A 27,112-nucleotide genomic window follows, 5' to 3' on the forward strand; every position below is an offset into this window, starting at 1 on the left:
CAGACAGACAGACTAGAGGTAAAACGTAGTCAATTTTATTCTCCTTAAACCACAAAATAGAGTCTTTGGTTGTACAAACATCACTAGTTACAGTCTCGCCAGGAGGTCCCGGCTGGGGAGGGGGCAGTTAGCGGCCAGAACTCCTGAGGGGACCTCTGTAAAATGCTAATGGCCGGGTTAAAAGACTCGAGACAAGGGTGGTGTTGGAGCTGGCAGGGCCCCCACCCCAAGTCGGGTGAGGTACCCTGACCCTCTAGGAGGGCACCGGGCCCAGGCCCCGGCGCCCTGGCCGCACGGCGCGGCGGCTGCTGCACAGGGCCACCTCCTCGGGGCCCACGGCGCCTGGAGAAGCCCTGCCCAGAAGCACCATGGCCACCTCTCCATCCTCCTCTGGCAGACCTGGCCGACGGGGGCAGGGAGTGAGCTGATGGACCCCAGGCACCCTGGGAGCACCCGGGGCCGCGCCTGCCAACTCACCAGGGCTCGGAGATGGTTCCAAGGACCTCAGCTCCTCAGCAAAATCTGGGGACTGTGATGGGGAGAAAGGCCGCTCAGGGCTCCGCCCCAGACCTGCCTGAAGCCACCCACCTGAGCCTGGGTGGGTCCCTGCTGAGCCCTGGCTGAAGGATGGGAGGTGAGTGGACAGGACTGGCCACAGAGAGACAGGGAGGGTACCAGAGAGGGGGGGACAGGGCTGGGGGACAGGCACAGCAGAAAGGTGGCAGGAGCTGGTCAGGCTGTCTTGCAGAAGGGCCAGGAGGGCCCGGTACCTGCATGTCATAGACAGGTCTGGAAGAGGGGAGGGCTGCAAACACCCTGTAGTCAAACTTCCTCCCAGACAAGGCCTTGAAAGGACAGCGTGAGGAGAGAGGTAAAGAGCGTAAGAAGAAAGAGGGCTGGGGGAGTCTGGATCCCTGCCCCCCACCAGGGGAGGCGTGCAGGGAAGGGTGAAGCCGCTGGTTCCTCACCAGGCGTCCCGGGGAGGTGCCGGTCTGGAGGCTCAGGTCTGGAGGGACAAGAAGTGGACGTCGGGAGAGGTCCGCGCCGCAGGCTGAGCCCCCCCCCCCCCCCCCGCCTCCCCACGACGCACAGACCTTCCAAGGGGGTGGGTGACGGGGTGGGCGCGGGCGAGGGGGCCTCGGCCAGGCGCTCCAGAGGCCCCCGCTTGCTTCGGCCCTCCTGAGACTTGCTGAGGACCATCTGTGCGCGGAGGGCGTCCTGTTCCAGAGACTTCATCCTGCGGGCAGGGGAGCGGAGGGCGGGCTGGGCGGGGTCGGAGGGCGGGGCGGGGTGGGAGCAGCGCGCGGGGCGGGGCCTCACCTGGCCGCCCTCCACAGCGCACGCTTCTCGGCCTCCAGGGCGCGGCGCTCCGCCGGGGACAGGGTCCGCTCAGGCGCGGGCAGCTCCGGGCTCTGCACGCGCAGCCGCTCCTGGTGGCGCCGCTCGGCCTTGGCCGTCCGCACCGGAGCGCCGCCTCCCTGCGGCGGGGGGGACGCGGGGCCAAGCCTGGACCGGGCGACAGGAGAGCCGGGTGGAGGGGCGCCGCGCGGGCGGAGAGGGGGGAGGGGGAGACGCTGGGGGGCGGCCCCTCCCCCCGCTCACCCTGCGGCGGGGCCCCGGCCGGCCCAGGGCGGCTCCTCCTCGGGCTCCTCGTCCTCGGCGGCCTCGCCTTCCGGGCGCCCCGCGTCCGCCGCGTCCCCCGCCGCCTCGCGCAGCATCTGCGTCCTCTTCTGTTGCAGCTTTCGGGCTGGTGGGGGCCGGGGGGGGGGGCGGGGGTAGGGGAGGGGCGGGTCAGGCTGCGAGCCGGTGCTCCCCCCCGCCCCGACCGCCCCCATCCAGTCGGCTGCTCACCTTCCTCCTCCTGCATCTTCCGCAGGTCGTCGGCACCCACCAGCGACACGCGCTTAGGGGGGCCCCCGGTCTGGGGCACCCGCACCTCCAGCTCGAAGTACTTCTGCCGCTCGCGGAAGGACAGCTGCTCCGGGGAGGCCGTGGGCCCAGGCGTGGGGGGCTGGGGAGAGCACGCCCTGAGAGCCGGTCCCTCGGGGTCTCGCACCCCTGCAGGAACACGCAGCAGGGGACCGGTGGGCCGCCCACCACCTACCTGGGCAGGGGCCTCCAGGGGCGGGTGCAGGCCGGGCACGGCAGCGAAGGTCCTATACGCCTGCTTCACGTTGGCGGGCAGCTCGTCAGGGGAGGGCGGGGAGGGGGGCTGGCGGACGGGGCACAGTGAGCTGTGTGGTGACAGCTGTCCCGGCTGCACCCACCACCCGTCCCACCACCAGCTGTCCTTGCTGACTGCCTCCCCTCCCGCCCGCCCCCGCCCCCCCGGGTCAGGGCACTCACGGACTGGGGATCACCTCTGCCCCTGAGGGCCGGGGAGCCCCTTGGCCAGGCCTGAGCCACTGGCTGGATCACCCCAGGCTTTGTCTGGAAAGGGCAGGTGCAGGGGCCAGAGGAGAAATCGGTTCAGGTGAGGGGATGTGAGGATAGGAGGGAGGGTGGGGAAAAAAGAGAGATGGAGCCAAGGTGGGCGGCTGGGTGGGTGTCCAGGGTGTGAGGCCAACACTCACCCATGTGCCGTGTCAGGAAGGGGCAGAGGCTGGGAGCTGGGCTCCAAGCTGGCACTTCCAGTGCCTACCCCTACCCTGCCACCAGGCGAGAGGGGGGTGCCCACGGCCTGGCCCTCCCCATGCGGCAGAAGCGGGGAGCCTCTGTAAGCAGGTGGGGGTGGGGGCAGGGCCAAGCTGGCCCCCCGGGGCTCCCAGACGGGAGGACGGACGGGGGTGAGGCCGCCCTGACCACCCACAGCCCATCTGCCCGGGGAAGCCACAGGAGCTCCCCAGCCCCACACCACCCAGCTCTGCCAGCAAGGGGCCCACAGGTTGTGTCCTCAAGAGTGACGGATGGCAGCTGGGGGGAAGCGCTGTCCCCTGGCAACCCCCTTCCCAGAGGAGGGGGCTCTGCAGGCAGCACCCCTCGAGTCCTCCACCCCCCTACCCCCGTGTGCACTCACCTGCTGGTGGCCAGGGGAACAGGGGGTCTCAGCCATCTTCGCGCCGCTTGCCCCAGACGGTACCTGGAGGAGCGGAGTGGCGGGTGGAATGGGGGCTGGGGCCCCACAGGAGGACCTGGGGGGTGCGGTGCTTGCTGTGGTCGCAGTGGCTGGGCCTCAGCTCCCTGACCTGGCCAGCCCAGGGAACATCCCGAGATAGGCGGGCTTTCCCCACAGCGGGGCCACCCGCCGTCCCCGTGAGCCTCAGAGATCCATGAGCCAGGGAGGCCCCGACTCCTGCCAGCCACCCTGTAGCTGTGCCCCTTTTGGTCAGAGGACACTGGGCTCCCACCCATCCTGGGGACTTCCTGCTCTTGCCTGCTTGTGGCCAAGGGGGGGAGGGTCTTCACAAAGGCCCTGAGCAGGCTCCCTCAGCCCCCAGGCCCCACTCGGCCTCTCACCCAGCGCAGCCTCCCCACTGCAACTCCCGGAGCCGCCTCCCGACCCCGCAGGTCGGTCCTGCGGGGTCTCCCAGCAGCAGCTGGTGGGGCACACCCTCCGGGAGGGGCTATTTCTAGCTTGGGGAGAGGAATGAGAACCACCCACCTCCCGTCGGGCGTCCCCGCCCCCAGCTGGGAGTGCTGGGCCTCCTCGCCAACCATGGTCTCTGGGGCTCCCGCAGCTGCTCCAGCCCGTCCTCCCCACCGTGCCTGGTGCCCGATCCCACCCTGACCGCTCTGGCGGCCTCAAGCCGCCCCTGCCTCTGGCCCTGTCCCAGGCCCTCTGGGCCCACACAGCCCCTCTGCCCAGCCTGCCTGGTGAGTCTGAGGGCGAGAGAAGGGATGGGGCGGAGGCCGAGGGCCTTCTCAGAAGCTGGCCCTGTCGCGCCGCACCCCACGTCCCGGGCTCTAAGGAGGGGGCAGAAGCATCTGCTTCACGGCTTGGTTCACGGGTTCAGGAGGACAAGACATGTGCCAGGCTGGGAGGTGGCGCTCCAGCTTGGGCGCCCTGGCCAGCCCCCTCCTCCAGCCCCTGTGCCACGTGAGGGCCCTCCACAGGCCTCAGCCCTCCCCCTGGGGGCAGCCGCCTGAAAGCCCTGCCCTGCAAGGGTCTCAGGCAGAGGGAAGGAGGTTAAGACGGGGGCAGGACTGAGGGACAGGTAAGCAGACAGAGGCCAGGACAGGGGTGTGACAATCGGGGACTGACCCTCTGCACACCGCCGGCGCTGGGTGTGGCGGCCAGGGCACGGCAGTCCAGCTCCAGGCTCTCCAGGCGCCGACCCTGGGGGGCAGCGTGGACACAGGGCTACCAGGGGCTGTGCCTGCCACCGAGTGTGGGGCGGGCAGCCGCGAGGGGGGCGTGGGCAGCCAGAGCTCGGGGCCGTGGGCCCGTGTGCGGAGAAGCCCACCGTGCAGGGCAGGGACAACCCGGACACTCACCACGGCCTCCGGCCCCCACTGTGGGGTCTGTCCAGGCAGGTCCTTCTCCTGTGAGCAGAGACAGTGGTCAGGACTGACGGCCTTAGGCTCCCGAGCCCTGGGGCTGCTGGCTGCAGGCAGTTCTGACCTTGCCGGGGCCCTCGGGGCTCAGCTCCCGGTCGATGGAGGAGATGCTTTCCAGGCTGTTCCGGCGGCCGATGCCCGCTGCAAAGGGGTTGGCGATGATGCCTGGGGACACCTGCGGGAGGAGCGGGCTGAGTGACCACACATACCTGAGGTGGCCTCTGGGGGCGGGCTCTGTGAGCAGTGCCGCCGCCCACTCAGGACACCATGCCATCACCCCGTGACTCGGGGCACTCACAGGTCGCGTGTGTACACCGCGTGCCCCAGAGGACGTTCTGATGCGGGGCAGGATTCCCAGGCAGTGACGCTGGGCCGTGGGGCAGAAAAGGCTGGCCACGTAACGGTCACCCCGGGGGGCAAAGAACTGACAACAAGATGGCGGGGGGTGGGGGGGTGGGGGGGGTGAGCTGCAACGCGCCTGACAGCACAGAGAGGGACTGAGGCGGAGGTGCCAGTGGCAAGGAGGACAGCACTGGTTCTCACATCAGAAAAGTCTGTTCGAATAGGGAAGAGCTGACCCGTGGTGCTGACTGGAATGAGTGATAAAGGCATGACGTGAACACACGCGCTTCCAGAATTACAGAGATGATCGCGGGTGCAAACGTGCCTACATTCACAGGTGTGATTCCAGCCACTGAGAGGTCCTGAGACCATGACACCCCGACAGCCGTGAGCATGCCCAGGGCCCAGGTTTTGGCTTCTAAGTATCACTTTCCACTAAAGGAACCAGTGCTCCTGGGTGGAAAAGTACGAAATGACCCCAGACATCTTGTGCCAGAAAGTAAGCTGCTTAAAGGAAGGTGGGGCATGCTAACAGGGCCAGGGCCAGCCAGAAGCCCCTCTCATCAGCCAAGTCTGGGATGGCTTGAGCACCAAAATCAACAGCAGTAGTGACAAACTATCACCTGTGAAATAAAATGGAAACTGGCAAATCTATGCTAAGGAAGAAGGGAAAACTCCTCTTCAGGGCAGGAAGCCGCCCAGTACATGTGGAAGGGACAACGGGGACGGGGACGGCGCGCGAGCTACCACCAGGGGCTGAGGCGTGGCCAGCAGAGGGGCTGACGCCTGGGGGGGCCTGATGAAGAGCAGGATAGTTACAGCCTCACAGCAGCTCCCCGCGAAGCACTTGTAAATTTCAAGGGGAAAGAGTCACTTTGCAGTGGAGCAACCCGCAGACGCCCCCGTGGAGAGGGTCACTGACGGGACACCACCATCCATGCGTCCTGGTGGGAGGCCCTCGAAGACAGTGTCACCTCTGTGATAACCCTGCCAGAACGGCATCCACTGGAGCCCGTCCTGAGGAAACACTGGACAGACCCACAGCGAGGGCTGTTCCACACAGTGATGGCCTGTGCCCATCCGCAGTTCGAGGCCAGAGTCAGGGAGACTTGAGCAGGCGTGGCAACCAGACACCCGCGTGCCCCGGACCGTGGCCTTTGGCGTTACCCCAAGACCGCTGGTGGCACGCACGCGGGGCCTCTGAGTGAGTGTTCTGGACGCCTCCCTCCAACTTTAAAGTTATTTTATATACTTGCTTATATCTTTCAGAAAGGAATAATGGCAGGAGAAAGCAACACTAAGGCAGATGACGGCCTGTGGGGCGGAGGTGGGACTGACTCCTCAAGGTGCATGTCCGTAGTTTTGGCTTTGGGGCCACGTAAGACTTACAATAAGAAAGTGATCTTTTAAAGTCATCTCTAAAAACGGAAAACAAGTAAGCCTAACTATGTCAAGTTGGCAGTAGAACAATTCAGAGAATTATTTCAAGTGACTTAAAAACACAGTATTTTGACCGCCTCCTCGGTGGATAAAGCCTAAGGACATGAAGAAATTTAAGACGCTATGAATGGGGCCTTCCCTGGTGGTCCAGTGGTTGGGACTCCGCACTCCCAATGCAGGGGGCCCGGGCTCCATCCCTGGTCAGGGAACTAGATCCGGCATGCTGCAACTAAGAGCCTGCATTCCACAATGAAGATCCCACATGCTGCAACTAAGACCCGGTGTAGCCAAATAAATTAAAAAAAAAAAAAGCTATTAATGGTTTCATTATTAGTAATAATACTGATATTGTTTTTTGAAATTATAATTATGGTAATATTACTTAATTTGCTGAAACAGTTTTTAAGATGAGAAAAAGCAATACAAATAAAAAATCAAAAAAGCCAAAACCCTGTAACCTTAAATATGAATTCAAAGTAACAGTACAACTTCATGATTTTTCTCCTTCCAAAAATATCCACTTCCCAAGATTCATGTGCTGCAGAGGCCCAGGAGCAACGACAGCTCAGAGCCACAAACACCTGGCCAGTGACAGCTCTGAACCCCACGCCCAGGGCTGGGGCAGGAAATACATGGACACCTGGTCACACCAGAGAGCAGGACGCTAACGAACGACAGGTGTCACACTCAAAGGACACGGGAGCCACACTGCCCAACGAGGACGGCACACCGAGGATATACAGACCCTAAAAACAAAGACAGAAAAACACCTCTGTAGGCATCTTTGGGGGTTTCCAAGGCACCAGCTTGTTATTTAAAAAATCAACAAATGAAAGGAAAGAACCAAAGTATTTATCGCACCTCTCCTGTATAAAATCTTTAGGATTAAAAAAATAGCTGATAAAGAAAATTTCTTCCTTACAGAAAAGTCAGTAGAATAACTAAAAGCAACAGATGTAGAAGGAGTAACTGAAGCATTCTTCTTTAGAGCAGTAATCAAGGAAATACTGAAAAAGAAAGGCAGTCTTGATCAAAATTCTAAAGCCGGTTATTTGAAAAATCCGTTCAAATACACAAGACTTTGGTAAGTACGATGAGGAGGAAGAGGCAACAGAAATCAGATCAAAAAGGTGACAGAACCACAAGGGAGGAGAAGGGGCGGAGAAGAGAGAATATCCCCAACCCCGCACCGACATGCTGAGAAGGACAGCGAGGAGGCTTCTTGCAAAGTGCACAGCGGCCCCCGAGGCCCTGCAGCCGAAGACCGGCCACCGGGGCTGTCCGACGGTCCAGGAGCCCCCCAGGGCTGCGGCCCAAGAGCAAGACGGGCAGGTACAAACAACAGTCTGCCCGAGCGCCGTGCAGAGCGCCGGGGCAGAGGCACAGGGCGCGGGCTGACACGAAGGCAGGTTTGAAGAATCCAGTCAAAGTTCGGGGAAATGGCTGCAAACTCTGATTCCTATAGGGGTCGAATGGGTCAACGCAGACGAGTCAGGTGGGCCGAGGTTAAGAGAAATGGGGATGGGAGGACGAGTGGCGTTACCCCTTTTCCTTTCAAGCACCAAGCCAGCCAGAGGGAACCTGTGTGCTGAGCCTCGACCCCACTTGGCACGGGACTGTAAAAACCATCAATGAAGGGACCTCAGAAAACTCAACACCCACGTCAGAGAATAATCCTTACAGATTATAAATGGAAACAGCCCTCCAAATTAAAAAGAAATGTTAAAATGTTATATAAACTACAGCCTGGAAGTCGGCACAAGGGAAGGCCACTGGCCACCACCACCACCGGGTCCCGGGGGGACGGAGGGGCCTGACCTCCCAGGTCAGGTCGGGCTGCACGCAGGGCTTCCGCTAGGGGATGGAAGAAAGTCACCGACGAGAATTAATAAGGAAACAAGAGCAACCTATGAATGTGCTTGGGGAAAACTCACACAGTCAGAGATCAAAGCTAATCCCCGAGTCCCAACCAACTTTTGTTAGGGAACTTGGCAGGTCCATTTAGGAAACACATGAAAAGAGACTAAACTTTTCAAAAGAGGAAAAAAAAGTGGGTGACTTCACGACGGTTAGGTCTTGAAACACAGTCTAAAGTGGCTATACCGAGGACAGCAGCATTGGCCCAAGAGCGCGTCCGGCTCCCCAGGGCCACAGGAATGTGGATCTGACCCACAAGGAAGTCAGATTTCCCCAAAGCAGTGGGAGAATGACAGACGTTTTAGTGCATACCATTGGGACAAAAGACCCATTTGCTTGAAAAGCAATTCCAGGTGGATTACAGAGCTGTATGTTTTCTAAAAAAGTGCTTTAACAATCTTGCAACGGAGGAGATTTTCCTACGCAAAAACCAAACCCAGAGATCATAAAGAAGTTTAGAAGACTTAATTCATAGAAGTCTCCATTTCTGTAACCCCAGAGAGGCCGTTCCTGAACCGCAAAAGACAAAACCACTCAAGCCCCATGTAAAAAAAGACTAAAACGTACAACACAAAGGAGCAACTGCAAGTTACACGAGTTACGTGAATCAGTGACTAAAGACAAACTCCCAAAAGGAAAAGGATGAGGAAACTAGATGGCATTGCCTGCCAGATCCCACGGGAAACAGAAGCTGGTGCTGCCTGAGGCTGGGAGGGGGTGGGAGACAGGGCAAGCCTGTGGCCTCTGGCCCAGCACCCACTCTTCCAGGACTCTTTCCTGCAGAAACTCCCCTCAAAGCATAAAGACGGGCTCCTGAGTGCTCTGGCTGGTAACACAGCACAGATACAGCAACCCTGGAGAGAAGAGAAGGCCAGACGCGGGAAGTCAAAGAACCACCGGCAGAACACAGTGAGGGCCCCCTGTAAAGTCTGGAACACGCCGGCCCCTACCCTTTATCATGAAGCTGTATTTATTCTCTTTCTTTGTACAAAAAGCTTTAAAATAAGTAAACGTATGGGCTAAAACACTTAAATACACGTTTTGATTATATAAATGGAAGGCAAAGCCTTCTCTGGAAACCTGAGAGAGACCGCTCCCCAGAAACGACCGGCTTCCAGTGACTACACAGAGATGTGGGCGCAGAAGCCAGCAGAGGGCGGCCCCAGAAGCCAGGGAGCGGGGCCTCCAGCCCAGCATCCAGCCCTGGAGCAAAGAACACGAACGCAGAGTCCTTCCCCATCCAGGAGACAACACACACAATGAGGGTGACCCCTCCCGGCAGCGCAGGGGAGGCGGGGCAGTAAGTCACCATCCCAAAGATCCACTGCAGGCCAAACCAAGGCGACTGCCCCATCCCAGAGGTTGTGCCAGCAAGGGCACCCTCAGGGTGGAGCTGGCAGCCGCTGCAGGTGACGAGCCTTCGGAGGCCCGGGCGGGCATCAGCTTATGCCGGGGGCCCGGGGACAGCCGTGGAGAAAACAAAACGGAAAAGAGCAGGACAGCGGGACCCTCCCGAGCAGAGGGGACGCTGAGGCTCGGAAGCCAGGCCTGTCCAGGACACAGACCGGGCCAGGCACCGGGCCCCCAGAGCCCAGACACTGTCCAGGGAGCTAGGAGGGAGGACAGCTAGGTTCCGCACAGGCCCACCCGGGACAGGGGGATCCTGGGCGCCGCGCTCCCCGCTGAGGCGCGGCCAGGGAGAGCAGGACGGCCCCTGGGCCAGCAGGGTGGGGTCCCGTGCGAGTCTGCAGGGAGGCCGTGTGCCCGGCTCTGCGCCATCCCGCCCTGGCCCATCGGCCACACGGTACAGGTACCTATGCTCACCTGGAGGCAGGTGACTCAGCCTTTTCTTTCAAGACACGACCAGACCGTCTGTGCACGTGCCTCGTCCAAGCCGGGCCAGAGCCTCCCCAGGCCATGAGCGGCGGCCAAGCCCAGGGCCCAGCGCCGCCCCGGTCACCCCTGGGGCTGACTCTCGACGGCCGAGCGCTTCCCAGGCTTGGAGGCGGAAAGGGTCAGCTGTCCCGGCCCGCGCAGGGCCAGGTCACCGGGACCCCTCCAGGGAAGGACCCGGTCCCCGTGGCAGAGCACCGGCCGGGCGGGGGCACTGACCTCGGGGGCGCTGGTGTCGAAGCCGTCACAGACGAGCACAGTCAGGGTGTCGCCCACGCTGCGTAGCAGCTGCACGGCTTCGCCGTGCGTCAGGCCCAGCAAGCTCTGCTGGTTCACCTCCAGCAGCCGCAGCCCCACCCGCAGGCGGCCATCTCGCCCGGCCGCTCCTGTGGGGCTCACCTGTGGGGAGACGCGGCCCCAGAGCTCAGGACCAGCCCACGCCCGAGCTCCCGCCTGCCCCGAGGAACGCAGCGGAACGGGGCCGACGAGGCGGGGCGCTCACCTTGGAGATGAAAATGCCCTCGTCCGTGGGGTCACAGGGGTTCCCTGCGTGGCCCTTGGCGCCCCCGCGGATGCTGATGCCCAGCTTCTCTCCAGGGGCCTTCCGGATACAGAGCTCCCGCATGCCCGGGGGCGGTGGGTCCCTCCGCACGAGCAGGACCAGCTCCAGGCAGGGCCGGAGCAGGGCGCTGACCGCTTCCTGGTGGGTGGCGTCCCGCACATCCTGCCCATTCACTCCCAGGATGCGGTCCCCAACCCGCAGGCCGCTGCGCGCAGCCAGGCCCCGGGGGAGCACCTGTTGGGGGAGGGTGGCGCGCAGTGGGCTGGGGCTCGGGCCGCCCTGTGCCTGGGCTGGGCCCTCTGTGCACAAAGACGCCTGCGGGGTCCGCTCTACCTTAGAGATGAACACGCCGGGCTCCTGGACGCCAAATGGGTGGCTGGAGTGGTCGGAGCCCCCGACAATGCTGAGCCCCAAGGGGCCCCCAGCTCTCGGCAGACAGATCTCCTGGGGACATGGAGGGGTGGGAGGGGTGGCTGGAACAGGCCCGGCAAAGTACCAAAGGGGCGCTTTCCAAGCCCAGAGAGTGTGTGGGATCAGGGCGCGCCACTGCAGGGAGGCTGTTTCGCGGTGCACCGGAGACCACGGGAGAAGGAGACCCGCTACCGAACGACGCCCTGGGGTCCTGGAGCCACAGAGGGCGTAAGTACTTGCTTTCCCACCGGTGCGGCTAGCACCCCGTACCTAAAGCCGTGTGGACGTGGAGGAGGGGGCCGGGGGTGGTCAAGGGTGGAGACTGGGGGTCTCACCTCCACTGGGTACGGCCCCTCCAGGGCAGCGGCCAGCAGACTGGGGGCCAGCCTTAGCGGCCCGGGCTCCCCAGGGGTGGCAGTGGCCACGGTGGTGGTGGTGGTAGCAGCAGGGGGTGGGGGGGAGTGTGGCGGAGGACCGGGGGAAAGTGGCCCCCCGGCCTCCCGTTCCAGCAGCAGGGCGATGGTGGGAGAGGCAGCGGTCAGCAGGGAGACGGCGTGGTCGTGCCTGGCTTCCGTCATGTCCACCCCGTTGATCTGCAAGAGTGTGGCGGTCAGGGGGCCCCGTGGGGCGAGTGAGGCGGCTGGCTACGGGGAGGGCCCCACTGCCCCCACTCACGGAGAGGACGCGATCGGCGACCTGCAGGGTGCCCGCCCGGTGGGCGGCGCCCCCCTCAGCGATGCGGGAGATGAAGATACCCTGCCGGGAAGAGGGAAGGCGAGCTCTTTACTGCAGGCTGGCCTGGCCCTGCCCCCCAGCACCCCTCCCTGGCCCTGCCCACCCGCCTCACCGGGTCTCCAGCCCGGTAGGGTGTGGAGCCTTTCCCCCCGGCGATGCTGAAGCCCAACCCCTTCTCGCTTCGCACAAGGCAGGCCACGTGGCGCTGGCGGAGGGGCCCGGGGGGCTCGGGCTGGGGCTGGAGCGGGCGCGGGCCGCCTCCCCACCGCTCCCGGGGGCTGTAGTCGTCCTCAGGCCGCAGAGGCGTGACGGTGACCGCGTTCTCAGGCTCCACCATACGCTCCCGCCATAGCCGCATGTGCACCGTGGTGCCCGCCCCACGCAGCGCCTCCACGGCCTGCTGGTGCTCGGCGTCCCGCAAGGCCACGCCGTTCACCTGCAGGCCACAGCGCTGGTCAGGGCAGGCCCCCCTACAGGTGGGCAGGCAGAGCAGGGGACAGGCCACGGGGAAAGCGCTGGGCCGTCACTGCCCCTGCTCGCGGGCAGCGGAGATCTAGGTGCCCACCGCCTGGGCCAGCCCAGGGCCAGGACGCCAGCAGGCCGAGAAGAGCAGGCGGAGGTCCCTCCCGCTGGTCCACACCTGGGTTCCCAGATCTGGAACCCCCTGCCCCGTTCTCCTCTGAGCCATCCCACAGCCAGGCGCGCCTGTGGTTGCTGGGCTTCTGGGCCCCGCCTCCACCCTGACCCTGACGCTGGCTCTCCCATAAAATTCAGGCGTAGGACCAGCCCCGCCTGGCGCTGCAGCCTTCCGTCCCCTGGTCCCCCTGCCCCGTGGGCTGGGCACACTGCCCTCAGACCCTGCCCCCCCGTGACAGCTGTGAGCGCCAGCACGTGGCCCCCCCCACGATGAGCTCACCTGCCAGGGCTGGGCGGCCAGGTGCACAGGCAGGGGCTCCGGGGCAGGAACCAACCCGCCACCCAAACGTGTTAGAAGTCTGAGCCCCTCCTAGACCAGCCCTCGGGAACGGATCCCTCCTTGAGATCTCTGCTCCTGGCGTGGCCAGAGCCCCACCCCACCAGGCCCCCCGCCCAGACGGGGTCTCTGCCCCAGGGGCTGGCATCTGGGCCCCCTGAAGTTCTGGCTTATGAGCTGCATGCCTCACCAGGGATCCTAAGCTTGGGGCTCTCAGGAGAAGAGCTGGCTGCAGGGGAGGCAGCCGAGTACCCGACAGCCAGGATGTGAGGCCCCGAGGGCCCAGTACTTCACTCAGACAGGGGCCGGGGGCTGCCGACTCACCTCGAGGAGCTTGTCACCTACTCGGACCCCAGCCTGAGCCGCAGGGCCCTCCTCGGATACCCGGGAGATGAATATGCCCTGGAGGATAGACAGGAACTGAGCCCGAGAGCGTAGGCAGAGACCACGGAGGGGCCTCCTCCCTGCCCTTCTGAGGGAGGGGCCCTTGGCAGCTTTGCGAGGCCCAGAGGCGCCCCGGTCGGGGCTGCAGAAACACCCAAGGGTGCGGGAAAAGCAGAAGTGGGCCTGGGGTGGTCAGAGGGGCTGGGCGCGGGCCGTCGTGAGGTCCCGGTGTCAGGGAGCGAGAAGGTGCCAGTCAAAAGCTTCCAGAGAATTTTGACCCCAAGCCTAGCACAGCGGCAACGAGCGAAGGAAGGCGAGGCTGAAGAAGACCGCGGGCAGGCGGGGCAGCCCCGACCTCCAGGTCCCCGCTCATTCTCTGGGGCACGGGGACCCCACAGTCCTCAGGACCGCCAAGCGGCGCAAGCAGGACGGAGCGGGCAGGGCGGCAGCGGCTCCTCACCTCGTCGTCGCCCTTGTAGGGAGAAGACCGCGGGCAGGCGGGGCAGCAGGCGGGGCAGCCCCGACCTCCAGGTCCCCGCTCATTCCCTGGGGCACGGGGACCCCACAGTCCTCAGGACCGCCAAGCGGCGCAAGCAGGACGGAGCGGGCGGGGCGGCAGCGGCTCCTCACCTCGTCGTCGCCCTTGTAGGGGGTGGAGCCCTTGCCGCCCGCGATGCTGATGCCCAGGCCCCCCGTCTGCCGCACGATGGTGAGCGTCAGCTGGAAGCAGAACAGACACGCGGTGTCCAAGGAGAGCCGAGGGAGCGGGGCTGCCGGTGGACTCAGCGGGAGGCGGGGAGGGCCCAGGCCCCCCGGCCACCGACCACCTCTCCCAGGGCTGGCTCGGGCCACAGAAGAGCTGGACAGGGCGGGAGATGCCGGAGTTGAGGGAGCGCAACCCGGAGAGAGCCCTCGCCTGAGGGTGACGAGACTGCCCTACAGCGCCCGGGGCCGGGGTGCCGCAGGCAGGGAGGCGGGGGACGCCCGGCAGCCCCCCTAGATTGGCCACCCTCACCTGGAGGCCAGCGCCCTGTCCCCCCCGTCTGTGCCAGAGGGCCGTCAGGCGCCCCAGCCCCGGCTCTGAGGTGGCAGGAGGAGGCCTGCGCAGGAGCGGGGGAGGGAGACGCAGAGCCCGCAGCCCGGGAAGCGAGGCCCGCGGCAGCCTGGGGTACAGAGCACAGAGCGGCAAGCGAGTACAGACCTCTTCTTCCTCAATGCGAGCGGGCTCTATCAGCAGGTTATTGGCCTGGTCAAACGACACTCCCTGTCGGGACAGGACCAGCAAAGGCGTGCACGTCAGCCCCGTCCAGCCCCGCCACCGCCTTGCCCGGCCCCGCCTCGAGCAGCAAGGAAAGAAAAGACCACACCAAGCTCCCACAGCCCGAGTGCCGGGCCCTTCCCGCCTGTGCCTGGCGCTGCCCCCAGGCGCGGCGTCCCCTCCAGTCTGGAGGCCTGGCTGCTTCTGCCAACCTGCCAAACGGGGTCACGGGGGCCCCCACCACGGGCTGAGCCTAGGCCTGGCCGGCCCGGCTTTGACCGTCCAAGGCCCTCTCAGCTGTCACGGCACCGTGCCGCCGTGCTCAGGGCAGAATCACTGATGACGCGGATGCAAGGGCGCTGGGGCAGCGGGGCAGCCCACGGAGGAGACCGGACCCCAGGGGCCCCGTGAGAGCCACCTGAGGACCAGGGCAAGGAGGCGGGCGAGGGCCCCACGGCTGGCCTGAAGGCCAGCCCTCAGGAGAGCCAGGGAAGGCAGAGGAGCCCGGGTAGAGAAAGAGTGGCCGCCAGAGCCCTGGGATGGGGCTGCGAGGCCAGCAGGGAGCTCTGGGTGGAGTCAGCAGCCAGCCGGGGGAGGAGGGCGGGCAGGTGGCGACAGGCACCTCCCTCACCAGCTGGTTTCAAGACACAGGCCTCGAGTGTCACCTGAGATCCCGCCAGGGCAGACCGAGGGGCCGGGCCGGCCTGGCCTGGGCTGGCGCGTGGGGTCAGACCCACCTTGACAGAGGGTGCGGAGACCACGGCCTCCTCCCTCTCCTCCTCCTTCTCGCCCGCCTCCTCGGCTCCTGCCGCCGCTTCCTCCTCCTCCTCGGCTTCCTCCTCCTCCTCCTCCTCCTCCTCCTCCTCCTCGGCTCGAGGAGCCCAGGGCACGTGGGGGCCGTTGTGCCAGCCCCCAGACCCTCCTGGGCCCTCGCTGTCTGGCTGTGTCCCCTGCAGCAGGGCCACCACGGCCTCGGGCTGGGGCAGCTTGGAGATCTTGAAGTGCTTCTTGTAGTGGGGCGTGTCCTTGCGGATGAGCCGCTGTCGCTCACCCGGCACGGGCCAGGGGGCCTCCAGCTGCCCCTCCTCGCTCTCGCCGTCCTCCCTGGGCAGGAGCAGCGTGTCCTCCGCGAAGCGCACCGTGGGCTGCGGGAGGCCGAACGAGAGGACGTCAGTCTGGCCAGCCCCGCTCAGGGGCCCAGGGAAGGCGGCAGCAGACAGGGGCTCTCTCTGAGAGGCTCCCCGCCGCTCGGATCAAGAGGGATGGGGATCGGGGGGCCAGGAGGCCCTGCCCACCCCGTGCACTGTGCTCTCAGCAGCCTGACGCTGGGGTCCCCGTCAGGGACACGATAAAGGTCCCTGGGGGTCCTGGGAACAACCCAAAAGGGGGCTGTGAGGTGGTGACGGATGTGGGAGGGCAGGGCCCGTGCCAAACCTGGCCACGGGGTGGAGGCCCTCGCCCCTGCCTGGGGCAGCCTGGCTCCTGCTGGGCTCCACATAAGAAAGAGCACACCTGAGGTACCCACCTGCACCTTGACTGCCCCTGACAGCAACCTGCTCGGGAAGGAGGGGGGGCAGCTGGGGGCAGGCAGGCCCACCCCTGGGCCAGCGGTCTCCAAGGCCAGTCTCACCTCCTCGTAGACGTCCTCCGTGGCCTCCTCCTGGGAGGCTGGCGCGGATTCCGGCCGGCTCGGCCCCTCCGCCTCGGCCAGCGGGCCCTCGGGCTCACCCTGGGAGGCTGCGCTGGCGGACAGGCGCGAGTCCGCACTCAGGCCAGACTCGGTGCTCGGCCTCTTCTCCTGTGGCGGGGTCAGGTGGTGGGTCAGGCCACCTACCGGGGGACCCCACGTTGCAGGCCACCCACCCCGGGGCTCCCCGCTGCCTGAGCACAGCACCTCGTGGGCTCCGCCCTCCCAGCTGCCCCTTCCCTGCAGGGAGTGGAATCTGTGCTCAGCCCTCTGGGGCGCCCACTGTCCCGCCCCCAGGAAAACCACGCTCCACCAGACGGCTACGGGCCCGCAAAGCCACCGTTCCGCGTCGCACACCCTCAGAGGTCTCTCGAGGACCCAAGACACCACCCGCGCGGGGAAGGGCAGGCACCCCAACGTGAGCACGCCTCTGCAGATGAGCTGTGGCGGCTCCCCAGGGTGGAAGGCTCTGTGTCACAGACCCAGGTCCTGCCACTTGTCCCCCAGGCACCAGATGCCCTGCTGTACCCCAGGCGCCCTGAAGCTCCCCCTAGCCCTGCTGCCAAAGCTCCCGAGTGAGTAGAGTTAGGCCTGCCTGGTTCTGGCCCCAGCCCGCCTCGCGGAAACTGACAACACGGGCGCCCCAGAAAGACGCCACGGGGGATGAGCCCAGTACTCGGTCTTCTCTGCCAAGGACCCAGCTGCTTCTGTCTCCTCTCTCGTAGCTACCCGCACGTCCCCGCCACACGACCCCCCGTGTCTGCCCGGCAGCCCTCGGTGGAGGCAGCCTGCTCTGCGGGAGGGTGTGGGCGCCCGGCCCTGAGCCTCCCCAACTGCTACCTGGCGCCTCTCCGGGCTGGTTCCCCATATGCCCACACCGGCCCCCGGAACCCCGCACCCAGCCTGGGGCTCCCGAGCAGGAGAGCCTGTAAGGCGGGCATCCCCCCCGCGCCCCGCGGGTCCCCCCAGGCACCTCCTCCGAGGGCGGGGGTGAGGGTGAGCGCTGTGCCGAGTCGGGCCTGCAGGAGACGGCTTCGCTTCGACGCTCCACACCCCTCTTCATCACCTTGAGCTCGCTGGGGTGAGGCGTAGCCCGACGCTGCAGGCCCTGCAGTGGGCACAGGGGTGAGGGGCGGGGCGGGGCCGGGGTCAGGCGGGGGTGGGGAGGAGGGAGCCCCCCGGGGACCCCACCCCCCCATACCCGTTTCTCGGCAGCGGCTTCCTCTGCGTCTTCGTCGACCGCGGGGGCCTCCAGGAACTGGATGACGCTGACGCGGCTGAGCGGGGCGTCACCCCAGCTCTCCGAAGGGCTGCTCTGCGGCTCCTCCGGGTCCTCTGCAGAAGCACGCGTCAAGGGGAAGCCCCGCCCCGCCCCGCCCCGCCCGAGACCACACCCCGTCCCACCCCCCCAGCAACCTACCAAGGCCGGGTGGGGGCTGCTGGGGCAGCAGGTAGCACGTGAGCACCTTCTCGCCGGTCTGGGCGTCGTCCTCAGTCTGGAACCGAAGCATGGGCTGCGCCTGGTTCTCTGCCAGCCACAGGGCCTTCAGGTTGAGGTGCGTGAGTGCGAACGGCAGACTCTGCAGGCTGGGGGCCGGGGGCAGGGTCAGCTCCGGGGGGAGGTCGGGGGGCACAGTGGGCACGGTCCGCTCAGTGGGAGCCAGGCCGGGCGGGCACGGGGGCTGCTCACCGGTTCCCGGCCACATCCAGCACATGCAGCTCGGCCGTGTGGGCGAGCTCCGGCGGCAGGACAACCAGGCGGTTGTCCCTCAAGGAGAGGACGCTGAGCGCCGCGCAGCCCCCGATCTCCGGCGGCAGCGCCTCCAGGCGGTTCCGGTCCACGTTGAGGTTGGTCAGCTTGCTCAGCTTCCCCAGGGAGCGGGGCAGGGCCTGGCCGGGAAGAGGGAGAGTCAGGGATCAGCGGAAGCCCCCGGGGAACGTGAGGAGGGAGATGAGTGCTCTCGGGGGGGCCGTCTCCGCCCCAGCTCCGGGGCCCCGACCCCTCCAGCCGCTGGTCTCCCGCCACTCCGCACGCCTCCAGACGTCCCCCCTCTGCATCCCACGCTAACTCTGAAACCAGCCGCCAGTGGGGCTGGGCCCCACCGTCAGCAGGTTCTCCGTGAGGACCAGCTCTGACAAGTTCTCACAGCCCCCAATGGCCTCCGTCACCTCGCAGAGGCGATTCTGGTCTGCCTTCAGGATGGACAGCTGCTTCAGCTGACCTGGCGTTAGGAAGACACGTTGACAGAGCTCAGTGAGGCAGAGAGCCCGGTCGCTCACGTGACTGAAGCAGCCTGCCCCTCACCCTGCCTCTTGCGGCCTGAGAACACTGAGAGCTCACCCCCCCACCCTTGCCATCCTGCTGCCGACCTGACCACGCCCACCAGCTCCCACGCACCCGGCTGCCCCCCGACCTGCCACCGTGCCCTCACGAGCTCACCATCCCCACTCGCCACCACCAACTGCCTCGGCCCCTCAGGAGCAGCTCCAGCCATCCCACTCCGGCCTCAGGCCAGTCTCCCCCTGCTCAGGGCTGTGTCTCGGAACCCAGCAAAATCACGGTCCTTACCCCAAGACCCCCCTCTAGACCTGGTTTCACCACCAGCTACACCCCTCCCGGCACTAACCAATGCCATCAGGGAGCCGCTGCAACAAGTTCTGGGAGAGCAGCAGGTCGGTGAGCAGCACCAACCCCCCGAGCTCCGCAGGCAGCTCCTCCAGCCGGTTCTCTGACACATCCAGGCACACCAGGCGCCGCAGATTCCCGAGTTCCTGGAGGGAGGTGCAGAGAGTCAGGGGACGGACAAACGTGAAGCGGGGGGCAGCCACACCCTCACTCACCGGGGGCAGGGCCGACAGCTGGTTCCGGTCCAGCCACAGCTCACGCAGGTTGGGCAGGGCCCCCAGGGTGTCGGGCTGCAAGAAGAGACAGGAACAGAGTGACGGCCAAGGCTCACCTACCCTGCCTGGCCCCGCCCCACCCACGACAGCCCCGCCCTCTCCACACCAGCACTTCCAGATCGTTGCCTCCCAGATCCAGCTGTTCCAGCTTGACCAGGAAAGACAAGGACCTGCAGAGGAAACAGAGCAAGTTCTGTCGTGGCCACACGGCCCATGGTCCTTGGGGCCGAGAGGCCTAGGCCGGCCGCTGGCAGGGCCAAGCCCACTCACGCAGGCAAGGACTTGAGCAGATTCTCCCGGAGCTCCAAGGTCACCAGGTTGGCGAGACTGAAAAAGATCAGGGCGGAGCGTGAGAAAGGCGGTACGGTGGGGAGAGGTGCAGGAACAGGGTTCTACTGAGTCCCCCCCACCCCCTAAGAATGCACTCACTTGCCCACGTCCCCAGGCAGCGCCTGCAAGGACACATCATTCAGGGCCAGATGAGCCAGGCTGCGCAGCTGAGTGAAACCTTCGGGGAGCCTAAGTGGAGCAAAGGGTCCTCAGATGCCCAGGCAGAGGCTGCAGAACCTCCCAAGCTCCACTACCACCGCTGCCATGGCCACCACCCACCTGGACAAAGGATTTCCACTGAAGTCTGCAATCTCCAGGGCTTTGCAGAACTTGATGCTCTCGGGGATCTCAGGGATGTCTGCGAGAAGAGAGGGATCACCACGGAGACACGCCCACAGCCTCCAGGAGCTCAAAGCCCTTCCTGCCACCCTCAGATTCCACCCCAGACCCGCCCCAGGCTCCGCACCATTCCGAGACACGTCCAGCTCCACCAGTTGCATGAAGTTGGCCACCTCAGGGGGCAAGCGCTGGATCTCGTTGTCACTCAGGCCCAGCTTGCGCAGGTTCAGTAGCCGAAAGAAGGGCTGTGGGCAGGGGGTAGGGTCAGGGGCGATGGGCCCTGTAGCAGAAGGCCCCTCCCTGCTCCAGGCCACACAGGAACCCCGGGTCCTGTCCCACCACCCTGTTCCGCAGTGAGAAACGCAAGGAGACAAAAACAGATACACACACATCTTCCCACACTTCTGACTTGCGTCACCTCAGTCATCCCCCCCACCACCACACGACGCTGCCACGTGACTTACCTTACACGTTCAAGTCTTAGCTGGAAAGTCACTTCTTTTTTCTGACCTGATGAGTCCCGGTTCCCTGCTCTCCGCGTTCCCTCAAGGCTCCACCCACCCCCTGAATCACCTCTTCCACCCACCCAGCAAGTGGGCCCTCCAAGGCCTGTGGTGGTTTCTGCTACTGCACCCCAGCAGCCACCCCAGCCTGAGCCCGTGACAAGAATTTGGCAACTACCGAAGAAAAGTATAACGAAAACAGAAAAGGGCCACAGATACGGGCTGCATGTGTGCAGGGGCTGCAGGCAACGTGTGGTGGGACCTGGAGATGACCGTGAGGAGCCCTGGTCCAAGCCCAGAGTGGAGCCACACCCTTTGTGGCACGCAGCCCCCAAGCATTAGGCCATTTTGCACCCCATCTCCAAAAAGAAAATCCTTTTGGAGTCTGCTTCCTTTCATCTCCTCTCGCAAGTAGCCTTAAGAGGAGGAAAACAAATTGTCCAGAAGGAACAAGGCAGCGAGAAGTAGACGGACTACAGACCTGCCAGGGACAAGCACCTTAAAACGGCTGCCCCCGACCCCACCCCAGCACCCAGGAGGAAGAGAAGAGCAGTCCGGACAGAAGCTTGGCCTCCCCACCTCCAGAGCAGTCCAGCAAGTTCCTATCCGTCAGTCACGCCGGGTTCACCTTCCACCCTGATGCACTCCAACCCCATCCACCTTCCCCCACGGCTTTCAATCTGCAGCTCCTCCTCTAGGCTGTGACCATCCCCGCCCCCAGGCAGGCACCTGATGACCGCTGCCACCTGGTGCCAGCGCCGGCGGTGGGTGAGGAGGGTGGGGCTGGCCGGGGTGGGGCTCTGGCCAGTAAGAACCATCAGGGCCGACTGGAGACTGCGGTGTTCCGCCCGAGCCAGCGCCTGCTGAAGGCTCAGAGGAGCGGGCTGTCGCAGCCAGGCCGACCCGGTGCGAGGGCTGGGCCGGTGGCAGGTCCAGCGGCCACTCACCTTGGGCAGCTCACGCAGCTGGTTGGCGTCGAGGAGCAGCTCCTCCAGGCTGCGGCTGTAGCGGTAGATCTCCTCGGGCACGGCCTGCAGCGAGCAGTGCCGCTTGTCCACCGACTCCACGTGCCGATTGCAGCGCCACAGCGGGATGCACTTGAGCATGGTGCGGGCGGGCGCGGGCTCAGGCGGCGGGCGGGGGGCGGGGCTCGGCCCGCATGAGAGCCGGGCCGGCCCGGACGGGGGAGGAGCCGGGGGCGGCCCGGGGCGGCGGCGGCGGCGGCGGCGGCGGCGCTGGGCCCGGCCCGCGCTCGGAACGCTCGGACCGCGGCGGTCTGGGCGGGGGGCGCGGCCCGGCCAACGCTCAGACTCTCAGGAGGCGGCGGCGGCCCCGCATCCCGCCCGGCCCCCTTGACCCGGCCCGTCCGCTCGCCCGCCGCTGTGCCGCAGCCGGAACCGCCGCCACTACCCGCCGGGCTGCCCGCTGGGCCCGGCCCGCGCTCGGAACGCTCGGACCGCGGCGGTCTGGGCGGGGGGCGCGGCCCGGCCAACGCTCAGACTCTCAGGAGGCGGCGGCGGCCCCGCATCCCGCCCGGCCCCCTTGACCCGGCCCGTCCGCTCGCCCGCCGCTGTGCCGCAGCCGGAACCGCCGCCACTACCCGCCGGACTGCCCCGCCGACAACCGCCGGCAGCCGCGCAGCCCGCCGGGAAGCCGAGGCCCGCCCTCGCCGCCCCTCGTCGCCCCGAACTGCAACCCCCACAAGGCCTCGCGGCGCCGGTGCCTCCGCAGACCCGTAGCGGCACCGCGCACGGCCTGTCGGGAAGCTCGGTTCCCTCCCCCTGGCGCAAGGCATGGTGGGAGCTGAAGTCCGTTCAAAGCCTGAGCTCCCAAACGCCAGCGACCCAACCGTTCCCGGCACCGAGGCTTCCTGCCGCCCTTCCCGCCCGCTGGGCCCCCTCCCCGGGCTTGGCCCCAAGACCCCACGATCCTGCCCGCCGCCCCTCTCACAGGGACGTGGCCTCCCGGAGGGTAGAGCGCCGGGCCAAGGCGGCGCTCATTTGCCTGACAGACTAAACGTGTCCCGGGACTTGTGGGGCTCTGGGCCAGCCTTCTCGCAGCACTGCCTGCGCAGGTGACAGTGGAGCCCCACAGAGCAGGAAAGCCACCCCCACGTTCCTCCGCGGCCCCATGCCGGTACCAAGTAACCAAGCAGCCCCTGCTGACCCCGGCGAACGCCCTCCTCCCGGCACTCAGGTCCCGGCCGCCAACGCCCAGTGCCTCCGCACGGCCCGGGTGCTTGCCCTGAGCCGCGACCGCGAGCGCGCCCGCGCCCCAGCGGGACCCAATAAGCACAAGACCACGGTCAGGAACGTTCAGGGCCAGCAGCATCTGCACCTTTATCCACAGGCTGGGCGGCTGGGCGCAAGATACCACCGAATCACTCTATAAAACCCAGAGGAAACGAGGAGAAAAGTGCAAGTCCAGGGAATGGGTCTGAGGTCACGCGGAGAGGTCACTGTTATCAAAACGCTCCTGGTCATACACTTCAGCCACCACCTTGCGGCCAGCAAACCAGCGCCCATTGAGGGCCTGGATGGCCTTGTGAGTCTCAGAGGCTACGGAAAACTCCACAAAAATCTTGACAATGATCTCTGCATCCTCCTCCTCGCCCTGCTTCTCCTGGTAGATGATGACACGGTTGACAGCACCAAACTTGCCACACTCCTCGGTCACCTCCCCCTCCAGGTCGTCATCGATGTCCTTGGGGTCCACCATGTTGCGCAGAACCATCACTGTGGACTGTTGGGGGGGACAGCTGAGAGCTGCGGCTGGCTGGACCGCCCCGCCCGGCCCCGCCCCGCCAGTCCCGGCCCCGCCCCGCCAGTCCCGGCCCCGCCCCGCCAGTCCCGGCTGCCCACCTCCTGCTTGCGGAGGAGCTTCTGCATCACCATGTGGCGGGCGCTGCTGCCAGAGATGCTCATGTGCTCCTGCTCACTCAGCATCTCCGGCCGCTCGGACTCAGGAAACAGCTCCTCCTCCTCCTTCTCTTTCTTGGGCTCCAGGAGACCGAGTGTCGGAGGGCTGGCCAGGATGGGGTTCACCACTCCCACAGAGGGGATGGTGACCGGAATGGGAGGCCGGGCCGGGGTCACACCTGCAGCAAACCCACCAGGTCCAGCAGTCACTCCCCTCACCTCCACCACTCCCAGGAAGGAGCACAGCACCGCTGAGCATGGCTGAACTGCCCGGGGCACAGGGGACTAAGGGAGCTCAGTAAGGGCAGCTGAAGGCATCAAGCCCAGAGGAGGGGGCAGGGAAAGGAGGGAAACCTCGACCCACCCAGGCTCACCTGTGATAACTCCCGGGGCCTGGGCAGCCATGACAGCCTGGGGTAGAGCCCCCAGGGGCTGGGCCAGAGTCAGGGCAGGGGACACCAGTCCAGGTGTGGCTAGAGTACCCAGTACCGCTGCTCCAGCCACTGCTTCCTGCAACCAAGGCCACTGTGCTTAGTCCCCGGTCTGGCTGCCTCCACTCAAGACCAAAGAGCCAGTCCGCACAGGATCAGGGGAGCCTGGTGCCCACCACCAAACCCACACAATTCCACCAGCCCTTACCTGAGCCGTAATCTTGGCTGTGGCTGCAGCTGCGGCCACAGCAGCAGCAGGCGGTAGGCCTCCCGGTGTGGCAGGTGTAAGCAGGGGCATAGGGGGTGTGACAGCCTTGCCCACCCGCAAGTACTGGCCACCCAGGTCAAAAAGGTTCATGGAAGACACGGCATCCTGGGACGACTGGGCCTTCTCATATTCTGCAGAGCAGGGAGCGGCAGTGAGGGCCAGCCACGGTGTCGGGTGGGCTTCACCACCACCCCGCCTCCCCAGGCTCACCAATGAAGCCATAGCCCTTGTGCTTGCCAGTCGTGGGGTCCCGAGCCAGGGTGCAAGATTTGATCTTGCCGAAGGCCTCAAACACACTCTTGATGTCGTCGTCCGAGAGGTCCTGGTGCACAGAAGCCACGTAGATGCGGTTGAAGGCTCGCGCCTCCTCGGCCAGCTGGTCTATGATGGGCTGGGCCTGCCCTATGTTGCTGGGTCTGCCCACCTGGGGGAGAGGCAGGGATGAAGAGTGCCCAGTCAGCCTAGGCCGGGTCGCTGCAGGCTCCTGGAGGGGCTGCTCTGCACCTCGGGGGGACTGGACGCAGAGCACACCCGTGCCACACGCTGACCCCAAGGTCCACCCCTGGCCTCACCTTGATGTTCCTGCCTCCCAGCATCACGGAGTTCATCTGCTCCAAGGCCAGCTGGGCGGCCTCTGGGACCTCGTACTCCACAAATGCAAAGCCCTGGACGCAGGAACACGCTGTTAGGCCTGGAGAGCCCGGGGGTGGGGCGAGGCAGGAAAGATGGAACCTCACCTTGTGCTTCATGGTGACAGAGTCCCAGGACATGTCAATGCTCTTGATGGGTCCAAAGGGGGCAAAGGCCTGGCGAATGGTGTCCTCCCCCAGCTCGTAGTAGATGGAGCCCACGTAGACCCGGCACATGATGGCCAGTGCCCGCTGTCGCTGAGCTGCCATCTGGAGCAGGACACAAGGGGAGAGAGAGCCACTGGCTTGTGAGGGGGTGGTGGGAGGCTGGGCAGCCCATTCCCCTCCTGGCCCACCCACCCCGCTCCGCTTGGGGAGGGCTCCCCACACGGCAGCGTGGTGCAGGCTCAGCCCCTGCAGTCAGGGTGGTGGGGGTCGGCAGGACCCCACCCCCAGGAAGGAAAGGCAGGCCTGGAGGCAGGAAACGGACGCACCCCGGCCCACCCAGGTCCCGGGCAGACTGACAGCGAAGCTGACAGGTGGTCGCAAGGCAGGGCCGCAGCCCTCCAGTCTGGGGCCGGGCACCCAGGTGGGCTGAGAGGTCCTCCCAGGGTCCTGGCCGTGTACTCCGACAGAGAGGGAAGGGGGAGCCGCCAGGCTGCAGGGACCCACTGGTGTGGAGGCGAGAGAGGGGACAGAAGACAGGGCAGCTACTGCCCAGAAGAGACCCCGGGGAGGAGGGGAGGAGACCAGACAGGGGCTCCCTGGAGAGAAGACGAACAGCAGCCGCTCGCGCAGGGCCCCAGGGCCTGAACCCTCAATAAAAAGGGCTGCTACTCCCCGGGACCATCAAGAGGTGGCAGAGCCGCCAAAAGGAGAAGCCCCTGGGCTTTGCTTGGGCAGACACACCGCCTCCACGCTGGGGCGAGCCTGGCAGTTGTGCCGAGGGACCTCCCCATTCCCTCAAGGAGGCAGTTCCCACCCTGCCACCTCACACATGCTGTGCCTGGTAGGGAGCGTCCTAGAGCCACACGCCACGGGCCACTGGGAGGAGCTGGGCCCAGGGAGGAGACCACAGGCCCAGGGCAGGCAAAGGAGACGGGGCCCTGGCTCTAGCCCCTCAACAGGGGAGCCCCACACCCTCACGAGGTTCCCCATAACCAGAGGCCAGCTTCTTTCAGATACATCAATTGGCCTAGAATAGGCCGGGCCCCCCGTCCCTCAGAAAGGGGCCTACAAATAAGGTCCACATCTCCCCCAGACTAGAATTCCCCCCCGAAATGGGACTCCCCTCCTCAAACTATGCTCTCAACAAACAGGCCTCAGGCTCCCTGCTGAGACCAAGGACCGCCCCCAAAAGTAGAATTATGTCCCCTCTCGCACCAGGCGCCCCAGACATGAAACCAGCTGCCCCTCAGGTCAAAGTTCTCCAAGATAGGAGCCCGTCTCCTCTTCAGTGTGGGCTCCCCAACAGCAGGTGTGCCAAGAGCCCTCTCCCTGACCTGTCCCCACAGACAGACGCTTCCTAGAGAGGACACAGGGACTATCTGGTCCTCGAGGTCAGGACTGCGTCTCCCCTGCGAGAGCGGCACGCCCAGGGATGACCCCCAGAGAAGGCCACGTTCCCCCCTCAGACTCCCCAGAGGGGCCTGGCCTCCTCCTCAGCCTGCCTCTGGGGGATGGAGGGGCTTCTCCTTCCCAGACTCCTGCTGACAGCAGCCAGGGCCACAGCCACCGCCTCTGCCTGCTCCCTGGCCCCCTGACCACCGCCTCTGCCTGCTCCCTGGCCGCGTGGCCTCCGCCCCTTGCTGACAGCCAGGCCCGAGGCCCAGTCCTTGTCCTTCCCTCTCTCATTTGCTTGGGTCCCCCCAGCCCCCCACCCCATCCATCCGTCCTCCCTCCAGGGTTTGATGGGGCCATGAGTTAAGACCCTTCTCTCCTCAGGGGCCTGACCCCAAGCCAGGAGCCCGAGCAGCCTGGAGACCGGCGGAGCTGGAGGCCCGGCGGTGCACCCCGTGCGTGCAGGCGGCATGGGTGCAGGCGGGCCTGGCGTGGGCAGCTACCCTCCTGGCCGGCTGCCCTCCGCAGTTACCTGGCCGGTTAGTTTTAAGGCGGGCCCTCAGAGCAGATGTAGGCCTCCCCAGGGGCGGTCCCGGGGTGGGTGCCCCCCACACCACTGGCCCCGCCACGCCTGGCGCTCTGTTGCGCTCGTCCCGAGCTGGCGGGCAGGGCCGGCTACGGGGAGCAAGGTCCCCAGCACGCAGGCCGCACTGCCCCCCTCTAGCCCTGACTAAGGACATGAGCCCCGGAAGAAGTGAGCATGTCTATTGACCGATTGCAAAGGTGAGAGAGGATCTCCAAAGCCCATTGTCACTGCTGCCATCTGAAAGACAGTAAAGACAGAGTTCAGTCTGTTGGAGCCGAGCAGTCTCCGCTCTCGTCACACCTCACGCAGACAGCGGCAAGGCCCGGAGTCCCCGCCCTGCCAGGAGGCCCGCCTGCCTTCCCACACTGCCGGCCAAGTGGCCAGCCGCCGGCACCTGCCCAGGGGGGCCTCAGAGCCCCAGGTGCCCCGCCCCGCAGCCTGGCCGGCGGGGCAGAAGGAAGGGGGGGAGGAGGAGAAGGAGGAGCAGGAGGAGGAGGAGGAGGAGGAAGAGGGGGAGGGGAGGGGGAGGGGGGGGGGGGGGGGGGGGG

General features: G+C 65.6%; 2 protein-coding genes across 12 annotated transcripts; both read right to left on the minus strand.

The window, feature by feature from the left end:
• Positions 1–15: 15 nt before the first annotated feature.
• Positions 16–21,368, minus strand: SCRIB (scribble planar cell polarity protein). 11 transcript variants are annotated; one of them, XM_028500535.2, is made up of 38 exons: positions 21,120–21,368; positions 19,797–19,914; positions 19,610–19,688; positions 19,430–19,519; positions 19,271–19,327; positions 19,107–19,170; positions 18,941–19,015; positions 18,727–18,871; positions 18,203–18,321; positions 17,790–17,989; positions 17,520–17,686; positions 17,301–17,434; positions 17,073–17,207; positions 16,043–16,210; positions 15,150–15,557; positions 14,356–14,418; positions 13,785–13,874; positions 13,095–13,172; positions 11,910–12,233; positions 11,738–11,818; positions 11,398–11,655; positions 10,985–11,095; positions 10,592–10,885; positions 10,309–10,488; positions 4,562–4,672; positions 4,435–4,482; positions 4,202–4,276; positions 3,017–3,079; positions 2,347–2,430; positions 2,105–2,212; positions 1,852–2,011; positions 1,603–1,747; positions 1,321–1,506; positions 1,095–1,237; positions 969–1,006; positions 771–845; positions 478–529; positions 16–399 (listed from the first exon to the last, which is right to left on the minus strand). In XM_028500535.2, exons 1-38 carry the CDS (start codon positions 21,276–21,278, stop codon positions 254–256), a joined length of 5,031 nt encoding a protein of 1,676 aa, XP_028356336.1. In that variant the 5' UTR covers positions 21,279–21,368; the 3' UTR covers positions 16–253. The 11 variants fall into 11 exon arrangements, with proteins under 11 accessions (XP_028356336.1, XP_028356339.2, XP_028356343.1 ...); XM_028500538.2 differs by having other exon boundaries at positions 16–529; positions 18,269–18,321; XM_028500542.2 differs by lacking the exon at positions 2,347–2,430.
• A 1,119-nt stretch (positions 21,369–22,487) lies between these two features.
• Positions 22,488–26,822, minus strand: PUF60 (poly(U) binding splicing factor 60). The gene is made up of 8 exons (XM_028500666.2): positions 26,751–26,822; positions 24,527–24,688; positions 24,362–24,454; positions 24,000–24,213; positions 23,730–23,920; positions 23,465–23,600; positions 23,034–23,269; positions 22,488–22,914 (listed from the first exon to the last, which is right to left on the minus strand). Exons 1-8 carry the CDS (start codon positions 26,799–26,801, stop codon positions 22,615–22,617), a joined length of 1,383 nt encoding a protein of 460 aa, XP_028356467.2. The 5' UTR covers positions 26,802–26,822; the 3' UTR covers positions 22,488–22,614.
• Between the last annotated feature and the right edge of the window lie 290 nt (positions 26,823–27,112).

Source organism: Physeter macrocephalus, chromosome 15 (assembly GCF_002837175.3).
Source record: "Physeter macrocephalus isolate SW-GA chromosome 15, ASM283717v5, whole genome shotgun sequence".
In the NCBI taxonomy this organism is placed as follows: domain Eukaryota; kingdom Metazoa; phylum Chordata; class Mammalia; order Artiodactyla; family Physeteridae; genus Physeter; species Physeter macrocephalus.

Excerpts from the sequence above, each read along its gene's own strand:
- SCRIB (XM_055091299.1), bottom strand. The coding sequence starts at position 21,278 with ATGCTCAAGTGCATCCCGCTGTGGCGCTGCAATCGGCACGTGGAGTCG. Across the intron at positions 17,208-17,300 it reads AAGCCGCTGCCGAGAAACGG|GGCCTGCAGCGTCGGGCTAC; the intron begins GTATGGGGGGGT and ends TGCCCACTGCAG. Across the intron at positions 16,211-17,072 it reads CACCCCCGCCCTCGGAGGAG|GAGAAGAGGCCGAGCACCGA; the intron begins GTGCCTGGGGGG and ends ACCCCGCCACAG.
- PUF60 (XM_028500666.2), bottom strand. The coding sequence starts at position 26,801 with ATGGCAGCAGTGACAATGGGCTTTGGAGATCCTCTCTCACCTTTGCAA. Across the intron at positions 23,601-23,729 it reads CAGCCAAGATTACGGCTCAG|GAAGCAGTGGCTGGAGCAGC; the intron begins GTAAGGGCTGGT and ends CCTTGGTTGCAG. Across the intron at positions 22,915-23,033 it reads AGCTCCTCCGCAAGCAGGAG|TCCACAGTGATGGTTCTGCG; the intron begins GTGGGCAGCCGG and ends CCCCCCCAACAG.